At 46.0% G+C, this 19,402-nt stretch overlaps 2 protein-coding genes across 6 annotated transcripts in view; one reads left to right on the forward strand and one right to left on the reverse strand.

The window, feature by feature from the left end:
- LOC138797191 (zinc finger protein 300-like) overlaps nucleotides 1-3,043 on the forward strand; it is a 50,872-nt gene extending 47,829 nt beyond the window's left edge. The window contains exon 3 of the mRNA XM_069977031.1: nucleotides 2,147-3,043. Coding sequence (XP_069833132.1) covers nucleotides 2,179-3,021 — 843 coding nt within the window. The 5' untranslated portion in view covers nucleotides 2,147-2,178 and the 3' untranslated portion in view covers nucleotides 3,022-3,043. The remainder of the gene's footprint in view (nucleotides 1-2,146) is intronic.
- LOC138797152 (zinc finger protein 84-like) overlaps nucleotides 1-19,402 on the reverse strand; it is an 863,099-nt gene that overhangs the window by 223,279 nt on the left and 620,418 nt on the right. The window lies entirely within an intron of this gene.

The following is a 19,402-nucleotide window of genomic DNA, read 5'->3' on the forward strand; positions in this document are numbered from 1 at the left end:
TACTACTGCATCAAGGCTTCATTTCCAGGATGACACGGCGATGTCACTTCCTGGATAACATGGTGATGTCACTTCCTGGATAACATGGTGATGTCACTTCCTGGATAACATGGCGATGTCACTTCCTGGATAACATGGCGATGTCACTTCCTGGATGACATGGTGATGTCACTTCCTGGATGACACGGCGATGTCACTTCCTGGATGACACGGCGATGTCACTTCCTGGATGACACGGCGATGTCACTTCCTGGATAACACGGCGATGTCACTTCCTGGATGACACGGCGATGTCACTTCCTGGATGACATGGCGATGTCACTTCCTGGATAACGTGGCGACGTTACTTCCTGGATGATGTGGCGACGTCACTTTGTCACTTCCTGGATAACATGGTGATGTCACGATCAGACTCCCAGAGCTGTGCGGGCTGTGGCTGCTGGAGAGGATGATGGCAGGGGGATGCTCAGTGTCCCTCCAGTACCCTGTGTCCCTCACTGTCCCCCTGCCATCATTCTCTTCAGCAGCCACAGCCCGCACAGCTCTGGGAGTCTGATCGTGACATCACCATGTTATCCAGGAAGTGACAAAGTGACGTCGCCACGTCATCCAGGAAGTTACGTCGCCACGTCATCCAGGAAGTGACGTACTATTTTTGTATTTTTTTTGTTTTGATTTGCTCCGTTTAGGATCTTGGACTCTGTGGTTACTCCGTCATCGCACCTGTTCTACCTTTTAGTCTAGTGTTAGTATACCTGGGATGGGCATCCTACTCCTGGCCACCGTGATAAGTGCCTAGTGGGTACACCTCACACCCTGCCTCCTGCTCCTCCCAGGTTACTGCCAGTCTGTCCCCGGAGGCTCCATAATGAATGACCACTTCCTCCGACCACCCAGAATGTCAGAGTCCTCCAGATCCCAGGGCACCCGAGTGGTCAGACTCCCCGCAATCTGTTAGGCATGCTCTGTCCCCTGGATAACCTGACACATTTAACCACAGCTCAGGTAAGATGGCCGCCCCCATAACACTGTGGTAAAAGACACTTTCGGGTTTCCGTAGGTTGATGGATTCTTATATTTTTTCTGCCTTGTTAACTAGGTTACTACAATTAGAAAATAGAAACAGATTAGAAAAAATGTTCCAGTGCCTCGATGTAATCATTGAAGGGGTTCTCTAGGAAAAATAAACTTTTTCCCTATCCAGAGGATGTCCACAGGGTGATGATGATGGGTCTGACCTCTGTACCCCGGTGATCTTCATATCAGTCTGTGGCTTATGTCATAACAAAGAAACAATGACGGCACTACAAGTCGCATCAAGCACCCAGACTTCTTAGCAACAGGACTATGCAGCTGGAACAGTGGAGGTGGTAATTCAAAAAATACAAAAAGATACAGTCCAGCACATTTATGTAGAAGGACATAGAGTTGCACTCACCAAATAAAATTCCTTGTCTTTATTTCCTCATTTAAAAACATACACGATGCAGGACATGGTGCAGGCAATGTGAATGCAGATGCTGCAAAGGTGCTGGTGACAGGCTGTTTCACGCCTCCTATGGACCACCAGAAGAAGTGCTGTAGGGGACATGAAACAGCCTGTCACCAGCACCTTTGTCTGCATTCACATTGCCTGCACCATGTCCTGCATCGTGTATGTTTTTACATGATGAAATAAAGACAAGGAATTTTATTTGCTGAGTGCAACTCTATTTCCTTCTACATCAATGTGTCAGGCTGTGGCTTCTTTGTTATGATCAGAGCTGCAGGTCAGCACGTGACCCTCGCCTCGAGAGAGACGTGTAAGCCGGAAGAGTGTTGTACCCGGCTGTCTCCAGCTGCTCCATAAGAATGACTAGAGGTGAGCGTTACATCCATAACAAAGAAGCCTCAGACTGATCTGGAGATCACTGGGGGGATGGAGGTCAGACCCATCTCTTACTACTTCCCCATCCTCCCGGAGAACCTCTTTAAGTACAAATGGAAGCGACTCCTTCCCTGTAATGGCCGGTCATGTAGTGGCGTCTGCCTCCTGTTGGTTCTAGTTCTGACTTAGCTCATCAAACCACATGAAAAGCTGCACAAGTCTTTCCAGCCTAATAGAAATGTGATATTACGCTAAAAAAATGATTTTAACCCTTTACAGGAAATGCCGGTACTATCTCTGAGGAAACCTTCATGTTATCAGTGATTTACAAAGAAGAGGATGAAGGTACGGTGCAGCACCCCCTTACTGTACATCCAGGACGTCACACTACAGATCTATCATATAATCCTCCTGACCATGAGGAACCTTCTCCTGACCGCTCACACACCGCGACCACAGGGACGGGTCATAAAATGATTCAATGTGATGAATGTGGAAAACAATTTACCAGATGCTCAAGTCTTCTTACACACAGAAGAATTCACACAGGGGAGAAACTCTATTCATGTTCAGAATGTGGGAAATGCTTTACATATAAATCCCATCTTGTTACACATGAGAGAATTCACCCAGGAGAGAAGCCATATGCCTGTGCAGTGTGTGGGAAATGTTTTACGGATAAATCCCATCTTGTTAGACACGAGAGAAGGCACACGGGTGAAAAGCCGTATGCATGTTCAGAATGTGGGAAATGTTTTACAAGTAAATCACAGCTGGTTATACACAAGAGAAGTCACACGGGAGAGAAACCGTATTCATGCCCAGAATGTGGTAAATGTTTTGCTTGTAAATCTCAGCTTGTTTCACATGAGAGAATTCACACAGGGGAAAAGCCCTATTCATGCGCAGAATGTGGGAAGTGTTTCACCTGTAAGCCGCATCTTGTTATACACGAAAGAACTCACACAGGGGAGAAGCCGTATTCGTGCTTAGAATGTGGGAAATGTTTTACAAATAAAACAAGTCTTGTTATACATGAGAGGATTCATACAGGAGAGAAGCCGTATTCGTGTCCAGAATGTGGGAAGTGTTTTATCACTAAAGGCAATCTAAGAACTCATCAGAAAAGTCACACAGGAAAGAAGCCATTTTGATGGTCTTAAAGTAAAAATTTTTTATAAGGAAAACAAACTTTGAAAGTCATCTGTTTCTTTTATTGAGTCAGTCCACTATACTTCCCATAGAGACCAGAATCTAAGGGGCACAAAGCCCAGCTGAGTACTTCTGCAATGGGTGGGAGTCTTAGTACCCGATCGCTTACAGATCGCTACTTTAACACCTTCGCAACCTGTACTGTGCATGTACAGTGGAGGGGTGGTGGGGAGGTATGTGCATGTACGGTGGAGGGGTGGTGGGGAGGTATGTGCATGTACAGTGGAGGGGTGGTGGGGAGGTATGTGCATGTACGGTGGAGGGGTGGTGGGGAGGTATGTGCATGTACAGTGGAGGGGTGGTGGGGAGGTATGTGCATGTACGGTGGAGGGGTGGTGGGGAGGTATGTGCATGTACGGTGGAGGGGTGGTGGGGAGGTATGTGCATGTACGGTGGAGGGGTGGTGGGGAGGTATGTGCATGTACGGTGGAGGGGGGAGGGGAGGTATGTGCATGTACGGTGGAGGGGGGTAGGGAGGTGTGGGCATGTACGGTGGAGGAGTGGTGGAGAGGTATGTGCATGTACGGTGGAGGGGGGAGGGGAGGTATGTGCATGTACGGTGGAGGGGTGGTGGGGAGGTATGTGCATGTACGGTGGAGGGGGGAGGGGAGGTATGTGCACGTACGGTGGAGGGGTGGTGGGGAGGTATGTGCACGTACGGTGGAGGGGGGAGGGGAGGTATGTGCATGTACGGTAGAGGGGGGAGGGGAGGTATGTGCATGTACAGTGGAGGGGGGAGGGGAGGTATGTGCATGTACAGTGGAGGGGTGGTGGGGAGGTATGTGCATGTACGGTGGAGGGGGGAGGGGAGGTATGTGCATGTACGGTGGAGGGGGGTAGGGAGGTGTGGGCATGTACGGTGGAGGAGTGGTGGGGAGGTATGTGCATGTTCGGTGGAGGGGGGTGGGGAGGTGTGTGCATGTTCGGTGGAGGGGGGGTGGGGAGGTATGTGCATGTACGGTGGAGGAGTGGTGGGGAGGTGTGGGCATATTCGGTGGAGGAGTGGTGGGGAGGTGTGGGCGTGTACGGTGGAGGGGTGGTGGGGAGGTGTGGGCGTGTATGGTGGGGAGGTGTGGGCGTGTACGGTTGAGGAGTGGTGGGAGGTATGGGCATGTATGGTGGAGGAGTGGTGGGGAGGTATGTGCATGTTCGGTGGAGGGGGGTGGGGAGGTGTGTGCATGTTCGGTGGAGGGGGGAGGGGAGGTATGTGCACGTACGGTGGAGGGGTGGTGGGGAGGTATGTGCACGTACGGTGGAGGGGGGAGGGGAGGTATGTGCATGTACGGTAGAGGGGGGAGGGGAGGTATGTGCATGTACGGTGGAGGGGAGGTATGTGCATGTACAGTGGAGGGGGGAGGGGAGGTATGTGCATGTACGGTGGAGGGGGGAGGGGAGGTATGTGCATGTACAGTGGAGGGGGGAGGGGAGGTATGTGCATGTACAGTGGAGGGGTGGTGGGGAGGTATGTGCATGTACGGTGGAGGGGGGAGGGGAGGTATGTGCATGTACGGTGGAGGGGGGTAGAGAGGTGTGGGCATGTACGGTGGAGGAGTGGTGGGGAGGTATGTGCATGTTCGGTGGAGGGGGGTGGGGAGGTGTGTGCATGTTCGGTGGAGGGGGGTGGGGAGGTATGTGCATGTACGGTGGAGGAGTGGTGGGGAGGTGTGGGCATGTTCGGTGGAGGAGTGGTGGGGAGGTGTGGGCATATTCGGTGGAGGAGTGGTGGGGAGGTGTGGGCGTGTACGGTGGAGGGGTGGTGGGGAGGTGTGGGCGTGTACGGTTGAGGAGTGGTGGGAGGTATGGGCATGCATGGTGAAGGAGTGGTGGGGTGGTGTGGGCGTGTACGGTGGAGGAGTGGTGGGGAGGTGTGGGCATGTTCGGTGGAGGAGTGGTGGGGAGGTGTGGGCATATTCGGTGGAGGAGTGGTGGGGAGGTATGTGCACGTACGGTGGAGGGGTGGTGTGGGCGTGTACGGTTGAGGAGTGGTGGGAGGTATGGGCATGTATGGTGGAGGAGTGGTGGGGTAGTGTGGGCATGTATGGTGGAGGAGTGGTGGGGAGGTGTGGGCGTGTACGGTGGAGGAGTGGTGGGGAGGTGTGGGCGTGTACGGTGGAGGAGTGGTGGGGAGGTATGTGCACGTACGGTGGAGGGGTGGTGGGGAGGTGTGGGCGTGTACGGTGGAGGAGTGGTGGGGAGGTGTGGGCGTGTACGGTGGAGGAGTGGTGGGGAGGTATGTGCACGTACGGTGGAGGGGTGGTGGGGAGGTGTGGGCGTGTACGGTTGAGGAGTGGTGGGAGGTATGGGCATGTATGGTGGAGGAGTGGTGGGGAGGTATGACAAGAGCTCCAGAACTGAGCATCATATTCAGTGAGTAGAAATGATTGACATTAGACATCATGCTGATGTCAGTCAGATTTTTTGTATTTTTTGTTAGTTAGGTGCGTAGGGTCAGCTGGTACATGTACTTTCCCTTTTCTGAACAGGGGGTCTTTTGAGGTGCCTCCTCCCTGTGCTTTTCTGGGATTCTGGTCAGGATCTGTCCCTCCTCCTACACCCCATGAGGTTGCACTGGAGACACTTTTTCCAGGGTGGATTTGGTTATTTCTTGGTTTCCAACCACTATATGTTCCCCCATTATAAGACTTGGTGCTTAGAGTCCAGGATGTACACCCCTCAGGTTCCCCCATCCCTTTCTGGAAAGTAGTGAATTGACTCTCCATGTCTTCCTTCCTGGATATCTGGTTAGGCTTTGGCTTGGGTGGCTGGAGAGTGTGGGCACCTCTGCTCTTCTGGAGCTTTCTGTGCTTCGGCTATTCTTCGATGCTTGCGGCCTATTTCTGATTCCTGCGTTTAGGCTTTGGCCTACTCTGCGACACTTGCATGAGGTTCACAGAAGGTCGTGATCGGGCCGTGTTCTCTGACTACCACAGAAGGTCACATGATTCCAGAGGCCTCCTCCATGTGTCACCTGATCTGAGGTCGTGTAATAAACACCTGGGGGAGAAAGGTCATCTGGCTCTGTAGACCAGCCATGGTCCAGGTTCAGGTTCTTGTGTCCCAGGACGCCCCAGGAATTCTAGAGGGAAGATTGAGACCTGGCAGACATGTCAGATGTACTGAAAAGATCCTTTAGCTCTTATCGATTGCCGATACACTGTGTTAGGAGCTGAGGCTACATGTGGTGGGTGCCAGTGATTGGCTAAGCAGGCTGCCACCCAAGATAAAAGTGACTGCCCACTCAGCCAATCACTGACCATGGCGGCATTGTCCTGTCTCAGTCAGTGATTGGCTGAATGGGATACAGCAGGGGGTGCTGGTTATCGTCCCTGCACGAGAGGCCCGCACTGCCTAATTCCAGGCCCACCAGAAAAAGGAGAGTCAGCGTCATCTACAGGTTCCTGTTAAACATGGTAAACTGCGGGAAAAGGGGTGACGTTATGCCAGGCTTTACCCAGACAAGTTGCGAGTGGCAGATGGCGCTAGAACCGGGTTCTTCCCCTCTCCGTCTGAAGCTCCAGAGCGGATACCTGCAGCTCCTGGTACTCCACGTGTTGATCAAGGGGAAGAGACTGTGGCTGACGGAACTCTCTTGTGCATACTGGGGATACAGCCGACACCTGCCGCATACTGGGGATACAGCCGACACCTGCCGCATACTGGGGATACAGCCGACACCTGCCACATGCTCGGGATACAGCCGACACCTGCCGCATACTGGGGATACAGCCGACACCTGCCGCATACTGGGGATACAGCCGACACCTGCCGCATGCTGGGGATACAGCCGACACCTGCCGCATGCTGGGGATACAGCCGACACCTGCCGCATACTGAGGATACAGCCGACACCTGCCACATGCTCAGGATACAGCCGACACCTGCCACATGCTTGGGATACAGCCGACACCTGCCACATGCTCGGGATACAGCCGACACCTGCCACATGCTGGGGATACAGCCGACACCTGCCACATACTCAGGATACAGCCGACACCTGCCACATGCTGGGGATACAGCCGACACCCGCCACATACTGGGGATACAGCCGACACCCGCCACATGCTGGGGATACAGCCGACACCCGCCACATACTAGGGATACAGCCGACACCTGCCGCATGCTGGGGATACAGCCGACACCTGCCGCATGCTGGGGATACAGCCGACACCTGCCGCATGCTGGGGATACAGCCGACACCCGCCACATACTGGGGATACAGCCGACACCCGCCACATGCTGGGGATACAGCCGACACCCGCCACATACTGGGGATACAGCCGACACCTGCCACATGCTGGGGATACAGCCGACACCTGCCACATACTGGGGATACAGCCGCCACCCGCCACATGCTGGGGATACAGCCGACACCTGCCACATGCTGGGGATACAGCCGACACCCGCCGCATACTGGAGATACAGCCGACACCTGCCGCATGCTGGGGATACAGCCGACACCTGCCGCATGCTGGGAATACAGCCGACACCTGCCGCATGCTGGGGATACAGCCGACACCTGCCACATGCTGGGGATACAGCCGACACCTGCCGCATACTGGGGATACAGCCGACACCTGCCGCATACTGGGGATACAGCCGACACCCACCGCAGACTGGGGATACAGCCGACACCCGCCACATACTGGGGATACAGCCGACACCTGCCGCATACTGAGCAGCCTCGGCTCCTGACCTTACTTTACATGCAATGACTGCCAAGCTGTCATATGTCCACCTCCTCTCCTCGCTCCCACACCACCTCCTCTCTTCGCTCTCCCTCCCACACCACCACCTCTCCTTGCTCCCACACCACCTCCTCTTCTCGCTCCCCCTCTCCTCGTCCTCACACACCGCCTCCTCTCCTCGCTCCCACACCGCCTCCTCTCCTCGCTCCCACAAAACCACCTTGCTCTCCCACACCACCTCCTCCCCTCGCACTCCCTCCCACACACCTCCTCTCCTCGCTCCCACACCACCCCCTCTCCTCATTCCCACACCTCCTCTCCTTGTTCCCACACCTCCTCTCCTCGCTCTCCTTCCCACACCACCTCCTCTCCTTTCTCTCCCTCCCACACCACCTCCTCTCCTCGCTCCCACACCACCTCCTCTCTCTCCCTCCCACACCACCTCCTCTCTCTCCCTCCCACACCACCTCCTCTCTCTCCCTCCCACACCACCTCCTCTCCTCGCTCTCCCTCCCACACCACCTCCTCTCCTCGCTCTCCCTCCCACACCACCTCCTCTCCTTTCTCTCCCTCCCACACCACCTCCTGGCGCCTCCTGCCCACCTCCACCTCAAAAACATTTCCCAAATCCACCCTCGCCCCCCTCCAGTCTATCCTTAACTCTGCTGCCTAGCTAATCCTCCTCTCCCCTCTACCAATCCTCTCACTGGCTCCCATTGCCCAACGTATTCATTTTAAATTGCTGACTAATTTATTTTAAACAAATAATAAAAAAACCCATAGCCTTAGGGTGGGTTCACACTCGCATACTAGCACAGAATCCACCGGAATTTATCCGCACCGATTTCATGAACCCACCCTAAAGGTGGAAGCTGAGCTGACACATGTATAATGATCAGTCAGGATCAATCAAAACACATTCGGAAAAACGTTTTTTTTTTTTTCATTTTAAAGACATAGAGGCTGTCCGGAGCTCCTTCTGTAGCTCCCATCTGTTGTAAGAGAAGCATAGTCTATGATATGACTCCGTTTCCCCTTAGACTCATCAGCAGCACAAGGCTCCTCCCTTCATAGTAAGTATTATTATACACAGGGGGCACAGTCCTAATATTCAGGGGTCAGTGATAATGTGCAGCTGCGCACAGAGTGGAGAAACTTCCCATATGTTACACGTGCTGCTGACAGGATTGAGGAAAAAACGATTTATATCTCAATACAACAATCGTGTGACTTTTATAGCATTTATTACATCTGTCGAGGTGCCTCCCCAAAGAAGGCCTACTGTTGTTGGCTGTCTCCTAATTGAGTTGGAGAATGGGTCCGGATCCCCTCTCCCACACCATGCACTTAGAATGAGGACACAGACTACGTATCTTGTAAACAAGTCTGGTGTGTTCCCCCATCTCTGAGAACCCACCTTTATTTATACAGGAAAAAACCAATGGATATGAATGTAAAATGCAAAGTCATACACTATATACGTCATCAACTTCAAAAAACGAATAACTACGGATATATTTTGATACAATAAGATTAAATGTTCAATTAAAATTGTTTACATAAGGATGTTGATACATACATAAGGATGCTAAATAACATTTATTATCTGCAGGGAACAGACGGTGGACCAGCTGTATGTCCTTGAACAGGATTCAGTCATGTAGGAAAGTTCGTGAGAAAAGAATTTATTTTTCTTCTTATTTCTTTGGATGGATTAACTCATTCCTCTCATTCCCCCCTTTTTGGCGATGATGAAGAAATCTGGGTCCTGGACAGGATTAAATCCCAATATGCACCCTAAACACTCTCTGACCGCGGGTTGTCAGGGTGCGGATGCTTCTGGGTCCAACACCATCACCTAGAGCCACATGGGCATATCCTCCTCCAAGAGATTTCCTCATCATAACGCCAATCTAGAAGGAAAAGAAACAAACATCATTACTTATAGAGTATAAGATTTAGTCTTTGTAACTTGCTGACAACAACAGCATAATCCTTTGATTACACAATAGACCAATAAAAGAAACAACATGATCTGAAAAACTGTTTGTAGTATTCCCATGAACCATCCTCCCATACCATTGAACCAATTTGCAGGATTTAAGCTAGCTAATGCCCCTGACCACCATTTATCCTGGTCTGCCAGAATCATCTCATCATGTTTTTTCCTTAGTTGTGCAATTTTATCCAGTCCTGCTGTGATTTGCACTATTCCCTGATCATTTACATAACGACAACATGTAGGGCCAACTACCTGACACATTCCCCCTTGAGCAGCAGTCAGATAATCAAGCACCACAGTGTGCTGGTTAGTAACTACCATAAGTTGCCTCTGCACTGCTACTGAGGTGTTAAGTATATCCAGTATGTCAAATATCTGATCATCTAAATAATCTGTGGCTTCAACTAATTTGTCCCAAGTTTGCATCACCATAGGATACAGAAATAAAGTACTAAAGAATTTGTTGGCCATTGACATCTGTACTAGATGAGGTCTTCCATTATGTCGCGGTTTATTGTCCTTGGCCCTTTTTGTCAGTGAATGTCTAGGGATCTTACCTATTGGGAGGTCGTCAGTCTGTACTATAAAGGTAGCAGGTGTCAATCTTACCACTGTACAGGTACCATTTATCCCCACAGGGAGCCATTTGTAGGCGTTCCTTCCACAGACCCAATACACTCCTCCTGGGAGGTCCCATAGGTGAGAATGCTGTAAAACTAGATGATGGGCAAGATCAATCAATTTGCTTACACTCTTTATTGCACACCACTCAGGATCTTGTCCCAAAGGGCTACAATACCCTACATCTGGGTTACCACAGGTGGGTGCGAATGGCGTATACTCATTCATTGCACCATAAATTATCTATCTCATCCATACAGGTGGTCTCATTACCATCTTTAAATAGGGATGCCCTCTCCCATTCAGGGTCTAGAATTTTCCTTTCTAATAGAGATGGTTTCCATGCATCTGAAGTCCCCACACTATTCTCCGTTCTGTTGAATATTATTTTTACTCCCTCTAAAGGAATATCTCCTACTTGCACAATTTGTGTGTAATTTCTTCTTACCCAACTACCTCCTTTGAAGGTTAAATATTGGTGGTGACACTTAGTTATGGATACTAAAGCTCCCGCCCACCATGGGGGTGATGTCCATCCCACTACTGGAATTGGTACACTAACATTCCATTGACTGCTATACTGTGTGTCGTTGTCAGCTCTCTGATCCCAACATGTGTCTGAATTAAGGAATTCTTCAAACGGGACAGGTATAGCCAAATACGCTAGAGAAGAAGCAGTCACTGGTAAGTGGGTACATATCGAGCAATCTGATACATTTAGTTCCATGTTAAGTAATTTGTGATGTGTTAGTAACATGTTTTCTCGAGACTCAGAGTTTTTTAACAAGAATACACTTAACCCAGTCAGGATCAAAATCATGATGCAAGTTTGCAATGGCTGGCATGGATCCATGTCTCCTTTCCTTCCAACTTGACAGATGTAGGCGTTGTCAGAAGCACTTGGAATGGACCATCAAATCTGGGCTCAAGACTTTTTCGAGTATGCTTCTTTACATAGACAAGATCACCAGGTTGTAATTTATGGCCTCCAGTATCAGCCTCAGGGTCTGGAAGGGAAGAGAAAACTCGAGAATGGTTATTATTTAGTTGCTTTTGCAAACTGATAACATATGCAGATAGGTTATCGCAATTCATTTCCAACTGCTGTGGTAGATAACACCCCAACTGTGGTGCCCGCCCGAACAATATTTCGTATGGAGAGAGTTTAGTCTTGCCCTGAGGGGCTGTCCTTACTGAATACAAAGCAATTGGTAAGCACTGTGGCCATGGTTTATGTGTCTCTTGCATTGTTTTTTGTATTTTCAGCTTAAGGGTACCATTCAGCCTTTCCACCTTTCCTGAGGCCTGTGGCCTGTAGGGGGTGTGTAGTGCTGAGTCTATACCCAAAGCTTGACACACATTTTGGAACACTTGACCAGTAAAGTGCGTTCCTCGATCCGATTCAATGACTTCTGGTAGGCCAAATCTTGGAACCAGTTCCATAGCAATCTTAGCAGCTGTATTTCTGGCATTGGCTGACTTTACCGGATATGCCTCCGGCCATCCAGAAAAGAGATCCACACAGACAAGTACATACTCATGTGGACCAGACTTTGGAATCTGGATGTAGTCAATTTGAAGTCTCTGAAAGGGATAATAAGCCCTTGGTAAATGTTTTTGTGGGACTTTTACTGTCTGTCCAGGGTTATTGGCCATTTGCACTGACATGGCTAGGTAGATGTAAGGCTGAGTAAAGGGTTGGAAACCAGGCTTTTGGCAAAACTGGTAACCCTTCAATATGCCATATTCCATCCACCAACACCCCTTTTCTTGTACATTCGTCAAGCTCTTCCTCCGTCATAGACTGAATGACTTTTTGTAATTCTGTTTGATCACTCACAGTATCCACTTCTTCATCAGGTTCTAGTGGAAGAAGAGCCGCTTTCTTTGCAGTTTTGTCGGCCAAATCATTCCCTCTGGCCTCCTTGGTATCTGCTCGTGTGTGAGCAGCCACTTTTATCACTGCAAGATCTCTGGTTTTTGCAGCTGTCTCTATGAGTTCTTTGATCAGAGTCCCATGCTTAATAGGGTTCCCTGCTGCAGTTAAAAACCCTCTCACTGCCTAAATGTGGCCTGAGTCATGGATTACGCCATGTGCGTATGCTGAATCAGTGTAGATATTGGTGGCATCATCTCCTGCTTGTTCTATGGCCTTTTTCAGTGCTGTTAATTCTGCAACCTGGGCAGAACAGCCTGGCGGCAAAGGGCCACATATCACTGTCTCATGCAGGGTTACCACAGCATATCCAGTATGGAATTTGCCATGCTCATCAGCAAACCTGCTGCCATCAATGAAAAATTCATGCACAGGATTTGGCAATGGGATTCTTGAAATATTGTGAATAGGTTGTGACTCTGCTTCTATTAGTTCAGCACAATCGTGTTCCAGACGGTATTTGATTGAGCAGCGTATGGGGATTTGGGACTACTGGAGTGAGGGGTTCCAGTATTGCATTTATGGCTCTGAGATCATGAACCATTCGGTAAACAGTTGGTTGTCCCTTGATGGTCTTCTTTTTAACAGGGAATAATGGAGTATTGGCTGCAGATTTTAATCTAATCAGTACCCCCCTTTGCAACAATGGTTCTATTTGCTCAGATAATGACTTTTCTTGAGCAGAGTTAAGAGGGTACTGTTGAAGTTGAGGCAGTGTGATATTTTCTTTCCATTTCACTTTTACTGGTGCTACTGGCATGTCTCCTACATCAATTTTATCCTTGGCCCATAAAATGGGAGGTAAGGAATCAAGGGGTGCAGACTGAGAAGTAGCAGGAATGCTGTCATTCTGCTCTTCAAGGCCGAGTATTTGACACAGTGCCTCAGGTTGTAGGTCTGAGGGAATTTTCAACATAACATTCCCATCTTCCATATATTGTATGTTCCCCTGCAGGCGGGACAAAAGATCAGCACCCAAAAGTGCCATTGTCCCAGATCCACCCACAAGAAATCTGGATACCAATATATGTGGACCTATTTTTGTTTTTAGTGGGTGGGTAAGAGAAATTTGTTGTAGGTGACCATCAAAGCCAGCTACACTCACTGCATCATCTGATATATCATTGGGAGACAACTTATCAGAGGGTATCATTGATCTTGAGGCTCCTGAATCTACTAGAGCTTGGGTTTGAACTCCAGAGACTTGTATGGGTATTGTGACAAATGGTCCTCTAGTGTCTTTATCCTCTGCTGCATATAGTCATTGTCTCTTTGGCTCTGACTCCTCCTTTTCTTCTTCTTTATTATCCCGTTTTCTTTTCCTGCATTCCTTGATCACATGTCCTATCTTACCACAATAGTAGCAAGTGGGACCTCTCCGTGGTTTCTGGCCAGGTTGCTGTTCATTGGCCACAGCTACCACGACTCTTTATTGTTTTCCTTCTTGCAAATCCAATTGGATTCCACATGCTTTTGTAACCATATCATCCACATTATCTGCCTGTCTCCACTCTGGGCAACATAATTTCAGTTTATCTGCAATTGGGTGTCTCAAACCATCTATAAAAGCTCTTGCTAGCAATCTTCTGACTGCTGCATCTTGTAGATCCAATCCCTCATCTTGATATGACTGGTTTAGTCTGAAAGAATAGTCAGTCACTGATTCCTGAGGACCTTGCATTACTGGTCCTGCGGATCCCTTTTGTCTCTGTTGCATTTGGCAAAAAACATTTAAATGTGGCATAAACTGTTGTCCTGATGCCATTGACCTTATGTCATGAGGTACACGATTGCCAATATGTGCCTGGAGTTGGGAAAATTGAACCGGGCTCATTTTCATTCTACAAAGATCCATCATGTCTATCCAAGCAGCTCTATATGTACCTTGAATTTGATTTAGGTACCTCCAAAAACTAACAGGAGCTATTCCAGGATTTGGTGCATTCTGTAACAGGGACATTTGATCCCCAGGTTGCCAGGGTTTATATTCATCAAATGTCCTTAGTTGGTAATCTCGTGGAGCATCAGGATTATTAGGATCTATTGGTTCCTTAATAAATATCCTTCTCTCAATCACAGGGTGCAAAGCATCAGGATGAGGCTTGTGTGCCCCACATGCTAAGCAAGTGTCTTCCCAGTCTGGGTTTTGTTGACCACAGTTACAACATACCCATCCCGGGGGTCCGTGTACTGTTTTTGTGTAAGAAGGGGGGGGATTTGGAGCTGAAGTAAGGCTCAGTCCCTTTTTGTTATCTCCCCTCTGGGTTATATCCCAGGTTCCCTCTGTCCAGTTGAAAGGGTGATTTGGGTGATTTGTATCACCCTTCTTCGAATGACCATCCCTGTCCAAATTATAACGCTGAGGCCGGCAGTGAGAAAATAACACCAAACACGTGCGCTGGTATCGCTCCTCTCTCAGCAGGGTGCACCACTTTATTGTAAATACAGAGGGGTCTTATACAGTTTAGGGTGGGCTCAAAATGGACAAGAATATACATGTTAAGTTCTCATTGGCTACAGTCCAGAGACAGGGCACAGTTCTTTGCATATTCATGACTTCACAGCAATGGTCTGGTACTTCCATTTAGGGCCAAGGCTCCTCTCAATACATCCAGGATGGTATAGCTTGATTGACAAGAGGGTCTGTTGTCCAGCAGCATGGCAGAAACAAAAAACCTTCACACGCAGATTCCATATGCTAAATATATATTGGACTAAGACTGAAGTTAAGGAATAGCAATGGTTTTTGATATATATTTATATTATTATATACCTTCATAGTCCCCCCTAAAAACAATTGCAATTCATAAACGTTCCCTAATATCCCTTGGGGCCTTTGAGTCCGTCTGGTCCCAGGCGGGTAGGGTAAAGGAGGTTTCACCAATTTTGAGACGAGAGACCCCTAATGGGTCACCCCCCTTTGTACTTGGACTTCCCAGGACCAGGGGACTCCCACTAAATTATCCCTAAATCCTATTTTATGCTATTACAACCTTGATAATATATGGTCGTCTTAAGAGAGGGAATATCATCTGAATCATAATCATTTCCCATTTACTTTAATGTTACAACTCCCCAATATCTAGAGTCATCACATTAAAATTATCTTTCACCCAAAATCTTATATCATTATTACACAAACCCCTCATCTTCCTCTCCTAATTCTGTCTGTTGCTATTGACAGAAACCGGTGCGGTCATAACTGGACTTAAAAACAAATCAAAAGACTTATAGAAAAATGAAAAAGAGTTCAATTACACAAAATACACTGTCTGTAAATGTCATGTTTGGGTGTGTTTATTATAATTATGTGTATGCGTCTACACATATGTGACCATGACAAATATACCTCTATATGTCTGCATAACCTGTTTACAGTTATGTATGTATAGATATCGTACTATATACTATGTTCGTATTTATAACTAGCAACACTACCCTCCATATGATATGTAACCATGAAAAGTGCATATGAAATTATGAATAGTGCTGTACTAAAATGGTATCAGTAGTTTATAAACGTGCACTCCAATACAATACAATCCAATTGTTCATTGTAAAATCAACCCATCATATTTACCATTTCCCCTCATGAGGGTGAGATACATTGTATCGATCCTTCAAAGCATTAAGATTTTTCAATGAACAATAACCTTAGAAGCAAACCATTACTGAATCTTCTTTCTTCATCTCCTCTCATGGATACACATGGCAATGTCCATAATAACCTGTCTATAAGGACTATAGATATAAGCCTGTGATATACTGTGATTTTATAATATTTGTGTTATGATAAACTGTGATTGGTTTCACAAAACAATAGAATACTAGCTAAACCTAATCTAAAAATGCACCTTCTTGTCTTCATTGTGAGCCATGATAAATTTAGTAGTTCAGATGACTTCATTCTTCTTGGTATAACAAAATTATAGATCTCCCTCATTATTAATTAAATATTTGATTGCTAAAGTTCTTAAAGTTCATTCAAATAATAAAAAAGTAAACAACAAGCTAATGTCCATAGATTATTCCTCATGCAGCCATACACTTCACTTTCTTTGTATGGAAAGCATTCTTTGTTTCTTTGTGTAGTCTCTCTGGAGTTGAAGCTGTGAGGTAACATCTGCTAGGCCTCTGGAAGAGCAAACCAAGGGTTAAAAATCCTTGAAACCCCCCTTGATGAACAGCAGCTTTCACATTTCATCTGACTTCTCATAGGAAACCTCTGCAAGGGTCGTCTTTAATTCTGTAACATCAGTACCTGAAGCAGACATCTCATAGCGTAGCATAGTCCTTTCTCAGTCAGCTTATATAGATATAGGCTTTCCTCTGTCATCATGACCACTTAAGGAGATTTAATTCAATGAACAAAATCTTTTAGAGTCCATTGTAAACTTGTTGCAGACTGTAAAGAATCATACACAACTTCCCTCATAGGCCGCATACTTGGTCTCAGGTCATGACATCTGTAGTTAGCTTGATAAGGTTACAGAAAATGTCGCTCATGAAGATGGCATAGTCCCAGGATAGATGGCCTGAAGAAAGTTCAATGATAATATAGCGATAGTGCTGGATGTAGTACTAGAGATCTCAGCATGTCTGTTGACTAAACAAAACAATAGCAAAAACTGCCCATGATTCATGTTCTCCCATCAAGTGCTTCACTTGGATAAAGTTACAGGCCAGTCTCTTTCTCCTGCTTCTGGTCATCTGCTGGAGTTTGTAAATATCAGATATCAAGAATCTTTGTAAAGAATTGTAAGCTTTGGTGTCTTGATTGAAGATCTTCTTTCCTTCCCTGTCCTATACCAAAAACTTGGTAATCATTGCTATCCTATGATAATCACAGTGTACCATAACATAGAATTCTATTTGTCTTAAATACTTCCATATCAAAAACCTCATTTACCAAAATGTTCAATAACCTAATCAATAACATAATCATTAAGATAATCAATAAGATAATCAATAAGATATGGCCTTTCAAAAGTTACAAGTAATTTAAATTGTCTTTACACAAGTCTAGATATGTACTGGAAACCGTATTGTTCTCAACATCATTAAGATAGAATGTTTCATTCAATGAATATGTTACGGAAATAATATGAAAGATCCAAGCTATTGTAAACACATTCAATGAAGAAGCATTACCACAATTACTCTAAAAACATCATTTGAATGTTTTTGATTAAAAACACTATTCTCTATATAATAGAACAATATGCTTATTATAGACCTTGTTTTGTTAATGTTTGTGCTCATGTGTTATTCCAATGTATATACTAATTCTTTTATTTACCTAAACAATGTCACAACATAAAATGTCATTTTTATTAATATTCCCACATTATATTGTTTTTTAACATTATTACCCACAAATTGGTATCAGTGAGTGGTGTTTAAACCCAGATTGATCTATGTGAAACACTCGCTGAACTTGGCAGCTGTCTTACTGTAATCTGAGACATCAGTGATGGGAAGTATACTAACAAGGACCCACTAACAATAATCAGATATTCCCAATGACCATACAGCTGTGTGTATATATATACATGCACTTATCCATACACCTATCCAATAATTATACGCCTGTAGGTATATACACTGCATCTGTATCATTATATGTAAACTCTTTTGAAATCCCACCATAAAGAGTCCTGTAGAAATAAAAACAAAATTTAGTTAACAATTCAACTCCAAATTCTGATTATGACATCATTATAACCACATGATTAAAATTACTCCCTTGTATCTAAAGCATCATGTACCTCTGAAATGTATCTTTATGTATATCCGGATAAATGTCAATATTTTTACTATAATGTCACAGGATAAAACATTGGGCACTTAATATTTTTTCCCCTATGTTTCTTCATGTAAACAACTAAGACACTTTTCCCTTAGTCATATGGTTTGTTTCAATTATTTTGTCACATCACACACACACACATGGTACCATACTCATACATTCCCCTTACTGAGCAGCTGCTACAACACGTCACTCATTCATCATAGATAACTTTTACATTTACTCCACCATTCAAAAATGCGCATTGAAACCTTTTTAGTATTTTCCTAGGAAACTCCCAAAAAATAGATGTTTAATGGATCCAACAAGTCTCGGTGTATTGGTTGTTCCTCAATATTCTGATCCTTCCATGGTGAACACAAATATATATATATATATAGGCCTTTCCAAAAAAATTCTTCTAAAGACAAAATAGACATAAAAGAGAAAACATGGACACAAATATATGTATCTATCTCAGGACATTCCAGGCCGTCCTGTTCCCATCAATCACCTCCTAAGCCCATGCTTTTATGCTCACACTAAATGGGAATTAACCCTTTAAGGACATGGCCCATTTTCATTTTTACGTTTTCGGTTTTTCCTCCTTGTGCATAAAAGGTCATAGCACTTGCATTTTTCCACCTAGAAACCCACATGAGCCCTTATTTTTTGCTTCACTAATTGTACTTTGCAATTACAGGCTGAATTTTTGCATAAAGTACACTGCGAAACCAGAAAAAAATTCGAAGTGTGGTGAAATTGAAAAAAAAAACGCATTTCTTTTATTTGGGGGAAATGTGTTTTTACGCCATTCACCCTGGGGTAAAACTGACTTGTTATGCATGTACCTCAAGTCGTTACGATTAAAACGATATATAACATGTATAACTTATATTGTATCTGATGGCCTGTAAAAAATTCAAACCGTTGTTAACCAATATACGTTCCTTAAAATCGCTCCATTCCCAGGCTTATAGCGCTTTTATCCTTTGGTCTATGGGGCTGTGCGAGGTGTCATTTTTTGCGCCATGATTTGATCTTTCTATCGGTACCTTGATTGCCCATATACGTCTTTTTGATCGCTTTTTATTACATTTTTTCTGGATTTGATGCGACCAAAAATGCGCAATTTTGCACTTTGGGATTTTTTTGCGCTAACGCCGTTTACCGTACGAGATCAGGAATGTGATTAATTAATAGTTCGGGCGATTACGCACGCGGCGATACCAAACATGTTTATTTATTTATTTATTTGTTTACTTTTATTTAAAACCTGGGAAAAGGGGGG

The sequence above is a fragment of the Dendropsophus ebraccatus genome, chromosome 7 (genome assembly GCF_027789765.1).
Source record: "Dendropsophus ebraccatus isolate aDenEbr1 chromosome 7, aDenEbr1.pat, whole genome shotgun sequence".
Taxonomy (NCBI): domain Eukaryota; kingdom Metazoa; phylum Chordata; class Amphibia; order Anura; family Hylidae; genus Dendropsophus; species Dendropsophus ebraccatus.